Source organism: Engraulis encrasicolus, chromosome 17 (assembly GCF_034702125.1).
Source record: "Engraulis encrasicolus isolate BLACKSEA-1 chromosome 17, IST_EnEncr_1.0, whole genome shotgun sequence".
Lineage (NCBI taxonomy): Eukaryota > Metazoa > Chordata > Actinopteri > Clupeiformes > Engraulidae > Engraulis > Engraulis encrasicolus.
In genome coordinates this window covers 25,685,230-25,702,841 of record NC_085873.1, presented here as the reverse complement: position 1 = coordinate 25,702,841, position 17,612 = coordinate 25,685,230, and the positions used below count along the sequence as shown (strand labels likewise).

Here is a 17,612-nt window from a genome sequence, read left to right as displayed (position 1 = left end):
AAATGTCACATCTAATAATATCAGTTTCCAACATATTGCATGCATTTCCCAAATTCACAACAATTCTGATACAACCACACTATAACTTGGATAATAACTTGTATTAATGCATGGGCGTGTCAAACGTTTTTTAAGTTCATATCGAGTCTGATTTGTCGAATGGTATGTCTTCGAAAGGTTTATGGTTTTTGATATTTTAATATTATTACCAGTAACATCGTGACTCGTCTGGTTACCGTTTTATATTAAAATAAAACGTCAAAGTATATTTCTTTAAGTTGAAAGGTCAAAGTTCAAAGTGCACATCCGCCACGACGTAGGGTAGTAGCTCCGTGAACCTTGTAGCAACCCAATGTAAGTAGGCTGCCGGATGTGAGTGCCCGGATATCCGCCCGAGTATCTGCGTGCATTTGCATTCATTTCCACCATCAGGAATGCTTTGCGGCACCACAGCTACCCTATGTGAGTCGCGCTGTGTCGCCTGACTGTCCCTTCTATAATATGATTGTAGCCTCGGCCCCCGCCGCAAATATCCACCACACCACCACGGGTCCTCTGGTGTTGTGACCATTTTAGGATCTTTTTTTCATAATAGACCTACTTGCACATTAAGAGTGACCATTCCATCATGGATGTTTAAACGATACGTGCGAATGCAGTCATTTTGAATTTAGGGTGGCCAAATCATGCCATGTCATGAAGAACGTGCATCACATTATTTAAACAGCTCGCGTAAACAGTTATCCTGAGTGCCCGTGTCTTTTTGGAGATCGGAGGCTTGATGAGCAAAGAGATGGGTGACCATGCCATGTCATGAAGAACGTGCATCACATTATTTAAACAGCTCGCGTAAACAGTTATCCTGAGTGCCCGTGTCTTTTTGGAGATCGGAGGCTTGATGAGCAAAGAGATGGGAGAGAAATTAGTTGCACAATATCCACCGGACACGAAGTTACTGGCTCCAATATTTCAGCGTCCCGTTTGATTTTGTACTGACACTTTTAAGTTTACGTAGCACAATCAAATGAATAGGCTATGTCTAAATTATAGGCTGTAGTCTCCAATGTGCCTAGTTTCACGTGTGGTTGGCATCACCAAATAATCTGCACAATATGCGGCATAACTTTTCGAGTGCTACATTTAGACCGGGTAAAGTATCGACCATGGTCTCTCCCTTCAATAATATTAAGAGTGTAACAACTCGGTCTCGGCCCCCACCAAGATGGTCCTCTGATGTTGTGACCGTTTTAGGATATTTTCATATAATACAGAAATAAGAGCGTGCGCACGCGCCTCTGACTGTATCAAGACAAGGAGGGAGAATGGCTCCAATATTCAGTATTCAGCGCCCAGTTTAATTCTCCACTGACACTTTTAAATGTAGGCTACATGGCACAATAAAATGAGTAGGCTGTCTAAATGTACTAGGCAGGCTCTAGTCACCAATCTGACTTTGTTGTTTCGGCATCACCAATTATAATGGTACAATATGTGCCATGGTTTCGCATGTTGTTTTTGCACCACCAAATAATAACTGCACAATGTGCGGCATGACTGCTGTTTTCTAACTCAGAGAGGAGGCTATGCCCAGATATTCTTTTAACTTGTAGGATATCCTGATGTTATGTTTCACTAATGTAAGGAGTAAAACTCAGAAACTTCCAGAAACTAAACTACATTTAGACTGGGTAAACTCGTGACTTTAATGCCTTCCGAAACGGGCTATTCTGTCTGTGACAGTGTATCTATTTTAGGCTATAGTCTTGTGCAAAACCTTTTATTTAACATTGCGAATGGGCAGGATGATTTGCTTAGACACGCACGTGCTTCAGAGCAGCTAGAACTGTGCAAGGTGACTGCTGCAGTTTTCAGCTCAGTCCTCCTGGATAATAAAAACAAAATAATGCCGACGAGAAAGTAACGCCGTTATCTTTTGATGGATTCCCTTTGGGTGCCCGGTTGAGACAGTTTATTTTTCACACCCAAATCAATTCGGTTTTAAGTTATAATTTCATTTTATTTTATTTTTTATTATTTTGATGGTCACCGGGCCTATTCTTTTGATTGGGAGATCAAGGAACTCTCTGGTGTCGCCGAAACGGCGATGTGCTGTGGGCTCTTTACGCACGGCACCATATGTCCCTTCCATCTTCAGTCAGACTCAAATCCGACCGAAATCAAGTAGCTGAGGTTAAACTGTCGTAAATACACGACCAAAATCGAGTAGCTGAGGTAAAATAGACGTAAATACTCGGGCGGATATCCGGGCACTCACATCCGGCAGCCTACTTACATTGGGTTGCTACAAACCTAGCGAAATTAGTGAGTCTCCCAGCGAAAATAGAACCAGAGAGAGTTTATGGGTAATACGAGAGAGGAATCTCGCTACTTTTTCCGGGTGGTACTGTCCACTAAGTGGCGCCATCCAGACAGCGCAGAGGAGCGCCAAGGAGCGCAGAGGCTGTTGAAATGAATGGGGTCGCATGGAGCTCAACCACGATGCTGCCATTGCTTTGGGAGAGACTTGGTATCATCGTTTCATTTTATTTTTCCAAAAGGCAGGATAGATTATCCTTTCAAACAGCAGTTAGTTTGAATGTTTAAACTTGCTGGATCTTTGTAAAATACGTCTTTATTGTCATTATGACGTCACGAGTGGCTTCACACACTGCGTTTAGATTGGTCGGCCGGCTGCATTGCTGTGATCACGACGACCGTAAAGCAATTTTGTTAGCAAGATGCTAGCGGAGCCTGACTCATAAATGCCAACGCTGTAGGAAATCAGAAGGACATAATTCCCAGGTTATTGTACATTTCATTGAAATCCACATTGGTTTCTCAGAACTTACAGTAATATTGTCAAGTTTCAGCAGACAGCGAGCACAATTGTCAGTTATTAGCGCCAGCCTTATGAGCTCTGCTGTCTCGACAGCGCTCCCTAGGTGAACTGCAGGCACGGGTTTGAGGGCGAGATTCAACACTGTATGTAAACCCACTGTGATAGAACGTTCGCTCAGGCGGAAACGGACCGCAAATTAAGTCAAAATAAAACCAACTTCAACTCTGCTCTTAAACTCTATAAAAACGCAATGAAAACGAAAAACTGACGGCATGCATGTCGAAGTAGAAACACAACTTTCATATGAGGTCATGTTTTAAGACGTGGAATGTTTAAATAGATGACAGTTATGACACACACACACACGCACGCACGCACACACGCACACAAAACACATACAAACACACACACACACATACTGCTGCTGGTGTATTTAATAAAAACCTTTTTTTAATTATTTATTTCTTCAAATGCTACTATTACTATGTCAGAACGCTATAAAGGACTTTTAGAAAAAAGAACAACAAAATACCTCCTCTTAATGTATGTTCTCTACAAGTCTTCTGTTGTCCAGTCTTGCACTTTAAATGTCTGTATGAGCAATGTCTACGTCCATACTGTCTATGTCCATGTATGAGTACTGTCTATGTCTATACTGTCTATGTCCTTACCTAGATTAGTCTATGTCTGCATGGGAGAGCAAGAAACGCAATTTCAAATTCTTTGTATGACCAGTGCATGTAAAGAAATTGACAATAAACTTGACTTGACTTGACTTGACTTGAATGAGAAATGGACAGGTGCAACGTCAGTCTCGAGACTCATCTGCCGTCCGTCTCAACTCCAGTGAGGGAAAACACCATCACTACCGTCTCTTTTTCTTACGTGGTAAGAAAGTAAACGGGCGATGTTGTAATATAAAAATACAATATCAGCCGCGAATATTTCAGTAACTTTATGTAGGCCTACGAAAAGCATCATAATCTCATTTATTTTAGGTCTAGGGAAACTTAGAAGGAGATAGGCTAGATCAGTGGTTCCCAACCTTTTTCTTAAGGGACCCATGTTTTTACTATTGTAATCTTTGGTGACCCAACCACGCGAGATGCGTGTCACAAGATGCCCTCTGTTTCCTGCGAAAACTCATTTTAGTTATTTTATTCCTCAATTCGTCTTTGGTCAAATATAGAATAAATGTTTAATGTAGCACTTACAATTTGTTGCTTCTATGCATTTATTAGTTAAATGCTTTGTCTTTTATTCAACATGGGCTATATAGGCTATATTTAAAATGAAACCCCTTAAAATCAAGAGGGCTCCGCGACCCCCTGTGGATCTTTGGCGACCCATAAGGTGGGTCCCGACCCATAGGTTGGGAACCACTGGGCTAGATGATAGGCCTTCCATTTGTTCTGCTGGCCTGAATACTGCCCTAATTAATTTGGCCTCGTACTTTTTTATATAGTCAACAAGACTCAACAAAGAGTGAAAACTTAGCTTACATTTTACACATACATACACACACAAAGCAAAATATTTCAAAAGAGTTAAGGCCCCCACAATAGACATTTATTTTTATTTTTATTATTACTGAATGTAATGTGAGAGTTAAAACAATAGCCAGCAGGATATATACATCTGTTTTTGCATTAATGTCGCAGTTAGCCCACTTGGACTAGGGCCTATGTAAATGAGGAATGGTAGGCATGGTGCATGATCCACAGAAAAAAAACTTAGCCTAATTTGAAACTTTATAGTGTGAGGATTAACATGATGCTTTAATGAATATACATAAATATTTTTTTTAGCTAATGCCAGGCCTTTTTTTTTATCACACATGCTCTCGTTTTCTGTTTATGACCAATGGCCTGGCGCAGATTGGGCCTCCATCATCTCAAAGGCGAAAGATGGTGTTTATATTATATACAAATTGAAAGTTCATGGTGTGAGGATTAAATGCTGGAGTGGACGTCTTGACAGGGAAAGCTGTTGTCTGCTGTTGTTCCAGCTGTTCAACACCACAGAAGGACACACAGAAAGAGGTCATTATAGGTGACTAGACTGCTTTAAAGCAGGGTGTACTCAAATGGACTGAGGATGGACTGAGGGCCAAAATGGAAATCTGGAGCAAAGCCATGGGCCAAACTCAATATTTATTCAAAAAATGGGCTGAAATTGTGCTTGCATGTGTAACGGAGGTCAACTAGCAAAGTGTGGCGTGGAACGTCAGTAAGTTTACTTCCCCCCAGAAGCCTCAATAGTGTGCGTTGGGCTATCAGACTGGCCCTTTAGCTCAGCACGCTCTTACTGTGACTCCCATTGCCCAACCAATGTAGATGACGAGGTGGCAGGTTCGCGTCCCAGAAGGGGATGAACCGTGTGGGGACACCTCGGTCACAGTGGTGCTGTGACCCGGATGGGAATGAGGTTTAGGAGAGGAGAGTGTAACGGAGGCCAACTAGCAAAGTGTGGCGTGGAACGTTCGTAAACCTCCCGAAGACTCAATACAGTGCGGTAGCGTTGTGCTATCAGACCGGCCCTTTAGCTCAGGAGTCTCGTAGTGTGCCTCCCATTGGCGAACCCGATGCCTTGACAAGGTGGCAGGTTCGTGGCCCCAAGGGGGACGAACTGTGCGGGAACACTTCGGTCACACTGGGCCCACTCATACCCCTGTGAGTGAGACACCAAATTATATTTTTAAGTCTTGAAATGTTATACATCAATGGTGTATGTGGTTCAACTGAAATAAAATTTAGAAATGATCTTACGGACCCGAATAAAATGGTTCCGCGAGCCAGATCTGGTCCCTGGCCCTGAGTGTGACATCCCTGGGATAAAACAACCCCCCACACCTGCGCACTTATCGGCACGGTTCTCCTCTGTGGAGGCTGCTGTTCCCCCAACTCCACTTCCATCTCATCAATGCTTAAAAATCAAGAATGCGAATGGCCCAGTTAGCACAGATTGTGCCCCCTTCACCCCAAAGGCGAAAGATGGTGTGTGCATTAGTATCACATTCTCTGCTTTTGAGTATGACGAATGGCCCGGTTAGCACAGATTGGACTCCCATCACCACAGAGGCGAAAGATGGTGCCTACATCATATATCATTTTAAAGCTTATATAGTGAGGATTAAAATGCATGCTTTGATAAGGATGTACAAGAACTCATTTTCTTATTTTAGTTAATTAAACATGACACGTGCCTCAATTTTAAGTGTGTTGGGAATGGCCCGGTTAGCACATATCGGGCACCCATCACCCCAAAGGCGAATGATGTTGTGTAGATCATACATCATTTGAAAGCTTATGGTGTGAAGATTAAAATGCATGCTTTGATGAGGATGTACAAGAATACATTTTATTATTTTAACTATTTAAATATCACATGTGCTGTCATTTTAAGTGTATGCTGAATAACCTGGTTTGCACAGATCAGGCCTGCATCACCCTAAAGGCGAATGATGTTGTGTAAATCATATATCATTTTAAAGCTTATGGTGTGAAGAGTACAATGCATGCTTTGATAAGGATGTACAAGAAGCCATTTTCTTACGTTGGCTACTTAAACATCACACGTGCTGTCATTTTAAGCGCATGCCGAATAACCCGGTTTGCACAGATCAGGCCCCCATCACCCCAAAGGCGAAGAAAGTTGTCTAAATCATACATTATTTGAAAGGTTATGGTGTGAGGATTACAATGCATGCTTTGATAAGGATGTACAAGAAGTCATTTTCTTATTTTGACTATTTAAACATCACACGTGCTCTCATTTGAAGCGTATGGGGAATGGGCCGGTTTGCACAAATCAGGCCTCCATCACCCCAAAGGCGAAGAAATTTGTCTAAATCATACATCATTTGATAGCTTATGGTGTGAGGATTACAATGCATGCTTTGATAAGGATGTACAAGAAATCATTTTCTTATTTTGACTATTTAAAATTCACACGTGCTGTCATTTTAAGTGTTTACCGAATAACCCGGTTTCCAGAGATCCGGCCCCCATCACCCCAAAGGCGAATGATGTTGTGTAAATCATACATCATTTGAAAGCTTATGGTGTGAGGATTACAATGCATGCTTTGATAAGGATGTACAAGAGCTCATTTTCTTATTTTGACTATTTAAACATCACACGTGCTGTCATTTTAAGCGTATGCCGAATAACCCGGTTTGCACAGATCAGGCCCCCATCACCCCAAAGGCGAAGAAAGTTGTCTAAATCATACATTATTTGAAAGCTTATGGTGTAAGGATTACAATGCATGCTTTGATAAGGATGTACAAGAGCTAATTTTCTTATTTTGACTATTTAAACATCACACGTGCTGTCATTTTAAGTGTTTACCGAATAACCCGGTTTGCACAGATCCGGCCCCCATCACCCCAAAGGCGAATGATGTTGTGTAAATCATACATCATTTGAAAGCTTATGGTGTGAGGACTACAATGCATGCTTTGATTAGGATGTACAAGAGCTCATTTTCTTATTTTGACTATTTAAACATCACACGTGCTGTCATTTTAAGCGTATGGGGAATGGGCCGGTTTGCACAGATCAGGCCCCGATGACCCCAAAGGCGAAGAAAGTTGTCTAAATCATACATTATTTGAAAGCTTATGGTGTGAGGAGTACAATGCATGCTTTGGTTAGGATGTACAAGAGCTAATTTTCTTATTTTGACTATTTAAACATCACACGTGCTGTCATTTTAAGCGTATGGGGAATGGGCCGGTTTGCACAGATCAGGCCCCGATGACCCCAAAGGCGAAGAAAGTTGTCTAAATCATACATTATTTGAAAGCTTATGGTGTGAGGATTACAATGCATGCTTTGGTTAGGATGTACAAGAGCTAATTTTCTTATTTTGACTATTTAAACATCACACGTGCTGTCATTTTAAGCGTATGCCGAATAACCCAGTTTGCACAGATCAGGCCCCCATGACCCCAAAGGCGAAGAAAGTTGTCTAAATCATACATTATTTGAAAGCTTATGGTGTGAGGAGTACAATGCATGCTTTGGTTAGGATGTACAAGAAGTAATTTCCTTAATTTGACTATTTAAACATCACACATGCTCTCATTTGAAGCGTATGGGGAATGGGCCGGTTTGCACAAATCAGGCCTCCATCACCCCAAAGGCGAAGAAAGTTGTCTAAATCATACATCATTTGATAGCTTATGGTGTGAGGATTACAATGCATGCTTTGATAAGGATGTACAAGAAATCATTTTCTTATTTTGACTATTTAAAATTCACACGTGCTGTCATTTTAAGTGTTTACCGAATAACCCGGTTTCCAGAGATCCGGCCCCCATCACCCCAAAGGCGAATGATGTTGTGTAAATCATACATCATTTGAAAGCTTATGGTGTGAGGATTACAATGCATGCTTTGATAAGGATGTACAAGAGCTCATTTTCTTATTTTGACTATTTAAACATCACACGTGCTGTCATTTTAAGCGTATGCCGAATAACCCGGTTTGCACAGATCAGGCCCCCATCACCCCAAAGGCGAAGAAAGTTGTCTAAATCATACATTATTTGAAAGCTTATGGTGTAAGGATTACAATGCATGCTTTGATAAGGATGTACAAGAGCTAATTTTCTTATTTTGACTATTTAAACATCACACGTGCTGTCATTTTAAGTGTTTACCGAATAACCCGGTTTGCACAGATCCGGCCCCCATCACCCCAAAGGCGAATGATGTTGTGTAAATCATACATCATTTGAAAGCTTATGGTGTGAGGATTACAATGCATGCTTTGATAAGGATGTACAAGAGCTCATTTTCTTATTTTGACTATTTAAACATCACACGTGCTGTCATTTTAAGCGTATGGGGAATGGGCCGGTTTGCACAGATCAGGCCCCGATGACCCCAAAGGCGAAGAAAGTTGTCTAAATCATACATTATTTGAAAGCTTATGGTGTGAGGAGTACAATGCATGCTTTGGTTAGGATGTACAAGAGCTAATTTTCTTATTTTGACTATTTAAACATCACACGTGCTGTCATTTTAAGCGTATGCCGAATAACCCGGTTTGCACAGATCAGGCCCCCATGACCCCAAAGGCGAAGAAAGTTGTCTAAATCATACATTATTTGAAAGCTTATGGTGTGAGGAGTACAATGCATGCTTTGGTTAGGATGTACAAGAGCTAATTTTCTTATTTTGACTATTTAAACATCACTCGTGCTCTCATTTTAAGCGTATGCCGAATAACCCGGTTTGCACAGATCAGGCCCCCATGACCCCAAAGGCGAAGAAAGTTGTCTAAATCATACATTATTTGAAAGCTTATGGTGTGAGGAGTACAATGCATGCTTTGGTTAGGATGTACAAGAGCTAATTTTCTTATTTTGACTATTTAAACATCACACATGCTGTCATTTTAAGCGTATGCCGAATAACCCGGTTTGCACAGATCAGGCCCCCATGACCCCAAAGGCGAAGAAAGTTGTCTAAATCATACATTATTTGAAAGCTTATGGTGTGAGGATTACAATGCATGCTTTGATTAGGATGTACAAGAGCTAATTTTGTTATTTTGACTATTTAAACATCACACGTGCTGTCATTTTAAGCGTATGGGGAATGGGCCGGTTTGCACAGATCAGGCCCCCATGACCCCAAAGGCGAAGAAAGTTGTCTAAATCATACATTATTTGAAAGCTTATGGTGTGAGCAGTACAATGCATGCTTTGGTTAGGATGTACAAGAAGTAATTTCCTTAATTTGACTATTTAAACATCACACGTGCTGTCATTTTAAGCGTATGCCGAATAACCCAGTTTGCACAGATCAGGCCCCCATGACCCCAAAGGCGAAGAAAGTTGTCTAAATCATACATTATTTGAAAGCTTATGGTGTGGGGAGTACAATACATGCTTTGATTAGGATGTACAAGAAGTAATTTCCTTAATTTGACTATTTAAACATCACACGTGCTGTCATTTTAAGCGTATGCCGAATAACCCAGTTTGCACAGATCAGGCCCCCATGACCCCAAAGGCGAAGAAAGTTGTCTAAATCATACATTATTTGAAAGCTTATGGTGTGAGCAGTACAATGCATGCTTTGGTTAGGATGTACAAGAAGTAATTTCCTTAATTTGACTATTTAAACATCACACGTGCTGTCATTTTAAGCGTATGCCGAATAACCCAGTTTGCACAGATCAGGCCCCCATGACCCCAAAGGCGAAGAAAGTTGTCTAAATCATACATTATTTGAAAGCTTATGGTGTGAGGAGTACAATGCATGCTTTGGTTAGGATGTACAAGAGCTAATTTTCTTATTTTGACTATTTAAACATCACACGTGCTGTCATTTTAAGTGTTTACCGAATAACCCGGTTTGCACAGATCCGGCCCCCATCACCCCAAAGGCGAATGATGTTGTGTAAATCATACATCATTTGAAAGCTTATGGTGTGAGGACTACAATGCATGCTTTGATTAGGATGTACAAGAGCTCATTTTCTTATTTTGACTATTTAAACATCACACGTGCTGTCATTTTAAGCGTATGGGGAATGGGCCGGTTTGCACAGATCAGGCCCCGATGACCCCAAAGGCGAAGAAAGTTGTCTAAATCATACATTATTTGAAAGCTTATGGTGTGAGGAGTACAATGCATGCTTTGGTTAGGATGTACAAGAGCTAATTTTCTTATTTTGACTATTTAAACATCACACGTGCTGTCATTTTAAGCGTATGCCGAATAACCCGGTTTGCACAGATCAGGCCCCCATGACCCCAAAGGCGAAGAAAGTTGTCTAAATCATACATTATTTGAAAGCTTATGGTGTGAGGAGTACAATGCATGCTTTGGTTAGGATGTACAAGAGCTAATTTTCTTATTTTGACTATTTAAACATCACTCGTGCTCTCATTTTAAGCGTATGCCGAATAACCCGGTTTGCACAGATCAGGCCCCCATGACCCCAAAGGCGAAGAAAGTTGTCTAAATCATACATTATTTGAAAGCTTATGGTGTGAGGAGTACAATGCATGCTTTGGTTAGGATGTACAAGAGCTAATTTTCTTATTTTGACTATTTAAACATCACACATGCTGTCATTTTAAGCGTATGCCGAATAACCCGGTTTGCACAGATCAGGCCCCCATGACCCCAAAGGCGAAGAAAGTTGTCTAAATCATACATTATTTGAAAGCTTATGGTGTGAGGATTACAATGCATGCTTTGATTAGGATGTACAAGAGCTAATTTTGTTATTTTGACTATTTAAACATCACATGTGCTGTCATTTTAAGCGTATGGGGAATGGGCCGGTTTGCACAGATCAGGCCCCCATGACCCCAAAGGCGAAGAAAGTTGTCTAAATCATACATTATTTGAAAGCTTATGGTGTGAGCAGTACAATGCATGCTTTGGTTAGGATGTACAAGAAGTAATTTCCTTAATTTGACTATTTAAACATCACACGTGCTGTCATTTTAAGCGTATGCCGAATAACCCGGTTTGCACAGATCAGGCCCCCATGACCCCAAAGGCGAAGAAAGTTGTCTAAATCATACATTATTTGAAAGCTTATGGTGTGAGGATTACAATGCATGCTTTGATTAGGATGTACAAGAGCTAATTTTGTTATTTTGACTATTTAAACATCACACGTGCTGTCATTTTAAGCGTATGCCGAATAACCCGGTTTGCACAGATCAGGCCCCCATGACCCCAAAGGCGAAGAAAGTTGTCTAAATCATACATTATTTGAAAGCTTATGGTGTGAGCAGTACAATGCATGCTTTGGTTAGGATGTACAAGAAGTAATTTCCTTAATTTGACTATTTAAACATCACACGTGCTGTCATTTTAAGCGTATGCCGAATAACCCAGTTTGCACAGATCAGGCCCCCATGACCCCAAAGGCGAAGAAAGTTGTCTAAATCATACATTATTTGAAAGCTTATGGTGTGGGGAGTACAATACATGCTTTGATTAGGATGTACAAGAAGTAATTTCCTTAATTTGACTATTTAAACATCACACGTGCTGTCATTTTAAGCGTATGCCGAATAACCCAGTTTGCACAGATCAGGCCCCCATGACCCCAAAGGCGAAGAAAGTTGTCTAAATCATACATTATTTGAAAGCTTATGGTGTGAGGAGTACAATGCATGCTTTGGTTAGGATGTACAAGAAGTAATTTCCTTAATTTGACTATTTAAACATCACACGTGCTGTCATTTTAAGCGTATGCCGAATAACCCAGTTTGCACAGATCAGGCCCCCATGACCCCAAAGGCGAAGAAAGTTGTCTAAATCATACATTATTTGAAAGCTTATGGTGTGAGGAGTACAATGCATGCTTTGGTTAGGATGTACAAGAGCTAATTTTCTTATTTTGACTATTTAAACATCACACATGCTGTCATTTTAAGCGTATGCCGAATAACCCGGTTTGCACAGATCAGGCCCCCATGACCCCAAAGGCGAAGAAAGTTGTCTAAATCATACATTATTTGAAAGCTTATGGTGTGAGGAGTACAATGCATGCTTTGGTTAGGATGTACAAGAGCTAATTTTCTTATTTTGACTATTTAAACATCACACATGCTGTCATTTTAAGCGTATGCCGAATAACCCGGTTTGCACAGATCAGGCCCCCATGACCCCAAAGGCGAAGAAAGTTGTCTAAATCATACATTATTTGAAAGCTTATGGTGTGAGGAGTACAATGCATGCTTTGGTTAGGATGTACAAGAGCTAATTTTCTTATTTTGACTATTTAAACATCACACATGCTGTCATTTTAAGCGTATGCCGAATAACCCGGTTTGCACAGATCAGGCCCCCATGACCCCAAAGGCGAAGAAAGTTGTCTAAATCATACATTATTTGAAAGCTTATGGTGTGAGGAGTACAATGCATGCTTTGGTTAGGATGTACAAGAGCTAATTTTCTTATTTTGACTATTTAAACATCACACATGCTGTCATTTTAAGCGTATGCCGAATAACCCGGTTTGCACAGATCAGGCCCCCATGACCCCAAAGGCGAAGAAAGTTGTCTAAATCATACATTATTTGAAAGCTTATGGTGTGAGGAGTACAATGCATGCTTTGGTTAGGATGTACAAGAGCTAATTTTCTTATTTTGACTATTTAAACATCACACATGCTGTCATTTTAAGCGTATGCCGAATAACCCGGTTTGCACAGATCAGGCCCCCATGACCCCAAAGGCGAAGAAAGTTGTCTAAATCATACATTATTTGAAAGCTTATGGTGTGAGGAGTACAATGCATGCTTTGGTTAGGATGTACAAGAGCTAATTTTCTTATTTTGACTATTTAAACATCACACATGCTGTCATTTTAAGCGTATGCCGAATAACCCGGTTTGCACAGATCAGGCCCCCATGACCCCAAAGGCGAAGAAAGTTGTCTAAATCATACATTATTTGAAAGCTTATGGTGTGAGGAGTACAATGCATGCTTTGGTTAGGATGTACAAGAGCTAATTTTCTTATTTTGACTATTTAAACATCACACATGCTGTCATTTTAAGCGTATGCCGAATAACCCGGTTTGCACAGATCAGGCCCCCATGACCCCAAAGGCGAAGAAAGTTGTCTAAATCATACATTATTTGAAAGCTTATGGTGTGAGGAGTACAATGGCTGCTTTGGTTAGGATGTACAAGAGCTAATTTTCTTATTTTGACTATTTAAACATCACACATGCTGTCATTTTAAGCGTATGCCGAATAACCCGGTTTGCACAGATCAGGCCCCCATGACCCCAAAGGCGAAGAAAGTTGTCTAAATCATACATTATTTGAAAGCTTATGGTGTGGGGAGTACTATACATGCTTTGATTAGGATGTACAAGAAGTAATTTCCTTAATTTGACTATTTAAACATCACTCGTGCTGTCATTTTAAGCGTATGGGGAATGGGCCGGTTTGCACAGATCAGGCCCCCATGACCCCAAAGGCGAAGAAAGCTGTCTAAATCATACATTATTTGAAAGCTTATGGTGTGAGGAGTACAATGCATGCTTTGGTTAGGATGTACAAGAGCTAATTTTCTTATTTTGACTATTTAAACATCACACGTGCTGTCATTTTAAGCGTATGCAGAATAACCCGGTTTGCACAGATCAGGCCCCCATGACCCCAAAGGCGAAGAAAGTTGTCTAAATCATACATTTTTTGAAAGCCTATGGTGTGGGGAGTACAATACATGCTTTGATTAGGATGAACAAGAAGTAATTTCCTTATTTTGACTATTTAAACATCACACATGCTCTCATTTTAAGCGTAAGGCGAAGGGCCTGCATAGTTTGTTTTCATCTAAACATGCTCACTTTTAAAGGTATGGACCAAGTCACATATGGGCACCTATGGTTTCTAAATCATAAATCAAAACCAGTGTTTTCACAATCAAAATGTATTCCATGCCTACATCATGACATAACATGTTACATGTTGTTATTATTGTCTATTAAGTCCTCAGTAAAGACTAAAGAAGGCACAGTTTTATAGGGTCTATATCTACAAGAAATTCAGCTTTGGTAATAGGCCTATGTATTAAATTCTGTAATTATTAAGGCTGTAATTAAAATATTCAATAAAGTATGCCTATGGTTGGGCCCTTTGTTAAAAAATAGCCCTAAATTATTGTGACTGTGCTGCCAAAAAGACACTTAGGGCTATTGGCATTATATTTAAGCTGTAGAAATGCATTTGACAGTCAGGCAAGTAGCATTCTGTTTTTACTTCGAAACTGCCGTGGTAAGCTTTATCGACTATGTTTCATATGGCTGGCACCCCAATAAAATGTAAGGTGAGACACACACATTTGGCATTATCGAGAGATATATGCTTAGTATGCAGAAGAGTTACGAGTTTGACGTTCAAATATATGTATTATGCATAAATATTACGAGTTTGACGTTCTGCACGCTGTCGTGATATTAATATTTATTAATGTTCGTAGAAACCGCTGTTGGTCTGCGTCCGTCTCGGTGCTTTTGTTTTGAAGAAAATGCTAACATTTAGCCGTTTTCGATAGCACCTTTCCATGTCCGGTTTGAACGTTCTAATTTCGCTAGGTTCACACTGCTTAGGGTAGTTGTGCGGCTACGATGGCTAAACATCATCCAGACTTAATTTTTTGCAGAAAACAGGCTGGTGTCGGTAAGTGGTTAAAGACGCAGTATATTACTTGAATGATAAGTGTTATCCGCGTTGTTTGATACATCTGAAATTAATTTACAGTGATGAAGTTACGTTTCGTGTAGTGTGCGTTCAATGAGCAGCTAGGCTATGGCTAGCAACACATTGCTACCAATTCTCTTGACATGAGTTGTGGGATTGTCTGACGTTTAAAGTTGATAGTCGAAATGCATTCGATTTCATTTTCTCTATCTAAAAATACACACTGATCAGTGGGTCACGTAGCAATTGTGAAGCGATGGCCACATACTGGGCCTTCTCATGCTCATGCTTCACCATTCTAGTGTGTTCTCATTCATTCATTGTTTGTTTTTACTTAGTTGTATTTCTCTTATCGTCTCAGTATTTAATTCGCTCCTTTTTGTCTTACAGCCATCGGGAGACTCTGTGAAAAATGTAAGTGGTGGTTCTATAATGAGTCTGGGGTTGGTTTTCATTCAGTGGGCTGCCATTATGTCTAATAATCACGCTGGCATACTGTTCAGCACTTTTGAAAGTGAATTGGTTGCATGGATGGAGCAGGGGCACTTGTGCAACTCTACTCCACAAGCCTGCATAAAGAAGTATACATCTAACATATAAAATGTGTATGCACCAAGACTTTCATAGTCACCCAATATAGACATGTGCATATCATGCACCATAACTCATCCAGACACGGTTAGTTTACATACATTTGTGCTTGGCAGCAAGACTGTTTAGCTCCATTGATAGATGAGACCTTAATTTCCTTCGGGAATAATTACGTTTACTTGAATTTGTCAGCGAGACATAAAATATGCAGGACACACAGAGTGGGAATGAAAGGCACTGCCATCCCATGTAGTGAACTGCTTGCATGATGGCATGATGGCCTGTAGCAATTGTGTTTCAAGTCCCATGCCACAATTTTCTTTTCTCAGGCGATGGAAAATGTGTAATCTGTGATTCATACGTAAGACCCTGCACACTGGTTCGAATCTGCGATGAGTGTAACTACGGGTCATACCAGGGGCGCTGTGTAATCTGTGGAGGGCCGGGCGTATCAGATGCCTACTACTGCAAAGAGTGTACAATCCAGGAGAAAGATGTAAGTATACCTACCAACTTGATTTGGCATCACTGTCTTGGTTATTATAACAGCAGTGGGTAATTTGAAATATCTTCAAATAGCTTTTATTTCTTGTTTGGCACTGTATCCTGAATACAGAGTAAACCATTGTCTGAAGAGTAGGTTTTTCATTAGTACTACATACGCTATTCATGTATTCGATCATGGTATTGTGTGACAGAGTCAAGAACTGTTCTTTAATGTGTTCCTATTTCACGTGGGTGTGTGAACTTCTAAAAAAAATAATATTTAAAAAAAAAAAAATTAAATGGTAACTGTGAAAATGGATAGAAATCACAATGGCAACTAAGGCACTGGTAGCCATTTGTGACTATTTCATCTCTGCTTACTTAGAATTCAAATAACTTAACTAAGTCTTATGCCAAAAACTTTGGTGTGATGTTGGACAGAAATCTCAGTTTCAATGCTCACATCAAAACATTACTAAGTCTGTTTTTTGGCATGAGGAACATTACTAAAATTAAGGATTTTGTATGTAAACAGGATTTGGAGAAGTTAATCCATGCTTTTATTACCTGTAGAGTTGACTATTGCAATACCCTACTTATAGGTCTCCCCCAAAGGTCACTCAGGCAGGTGCAACTAATCCAAAATGCTGCTGCAAGAATTCTGACTAAAATAAAGGAAATAGACCACATCACTCCAGTACTTACTTGGGTCATTGTACTGGCGTCCAGTGAGATTCAGAATCGAGTTTAAAACTTATGATAGTTTATAAGTCACTGAAGCTTAGGCCCTAAATATATTGTAAATATGCTTGAGCAATATCATCCTAATAGATGGCTTAGGTCTTCAGAATCTCCTCTACTGGTTGTGTCTAGGGTCAGGTCTAAAGAGGGTGAAATGGCATTTAGTCATTGTGCTGCAAAATGCTGGAACCAACTTCCCGTCCAAATTAGAACTGCCTCAACAGTATCTTGTTTTAAAAGGAAATTAAAAACGGCTATTCTCATCCGGTGATGGTTAATTACACACTATAACACTATTTTTTTTTCTCTTTTCTTAAGCACATTGAATGACTTATGTGTGATAATTTGCTATATAAATATATTTGATTTGTATGACTGTCTTTGTGCCTCTCGTTACAGCGTGATGGGTGTCCAAAGATTGTGAACCTCGGTAGCTCCAAGACTGACCTTTTCTACGAGAGGAAAAAGTATGGCTTTAAGAAGAGGTGAAGAGAAGACATGCTGGCGGGGGACATGGACGACTCTTACTTGTACTCAATAGTGAAATTCTTTCTTTTGTAATCAAGTTTTTTTTAGTGTAATAAAGTTTCTTAAATGTTTCTTTTTAAAAATGAAATGGCTCTTTTTGTTCACCTTGAGGTAGTGGGGGGTAGCCACTGACCAGGCTGCTGCCACCTAGTGTGTCTGCTCAATTCCATTTCACTATGAAGTGAAAGAGACTGGCTGATGTATCAGTCAGTAAGTGGAGTGTGA

At 40.2% G+C, this 17,612-nt stretch overlaps 1 protein-coding gene across 2 annotated transcripts; it reads left to right on the top strand.

Annotated features, from left to right (window-relative positions):
• The first annotated feature begins 12 nt into the window (after window positions 1-12).
• On the top strand, window positions 13-17,470 carry phf5a (PHD finger protein 5A). Of its 2 annotated transcripts, XM_063222068.1 has the most exons (5): window positions 13-326; window positions 14,957-15,020; window positions 15,432-15,455; window positions 15,962-16,128; window positions 17,259-17,470. In XM_063222068.1, the coding sequence occupies exons 2-5, from the start codon at window positions 14,969-14,971 to the stop codon at window positions 17,346-17,348; spliced, it is 333 nt and encodes a 110-aa protein (XP_063078138.1). In that variant the 5' UTR covers window positions 13-326; window positions 14,957-14,968; the 3' UTR covers window positions 17,349-17,470. The 2 variants fall into 2 exon arrangements, with proteins under 2 accessions (XP_063078138.1, XP_063078137.1); XM_063222067.1 differs by lacking the exon at window positions 13-326 and having other exon boundaries at window positions 14,946-15,020.
• Window positions 17,471-17,612: the final 142 nt, after the last annotated feature.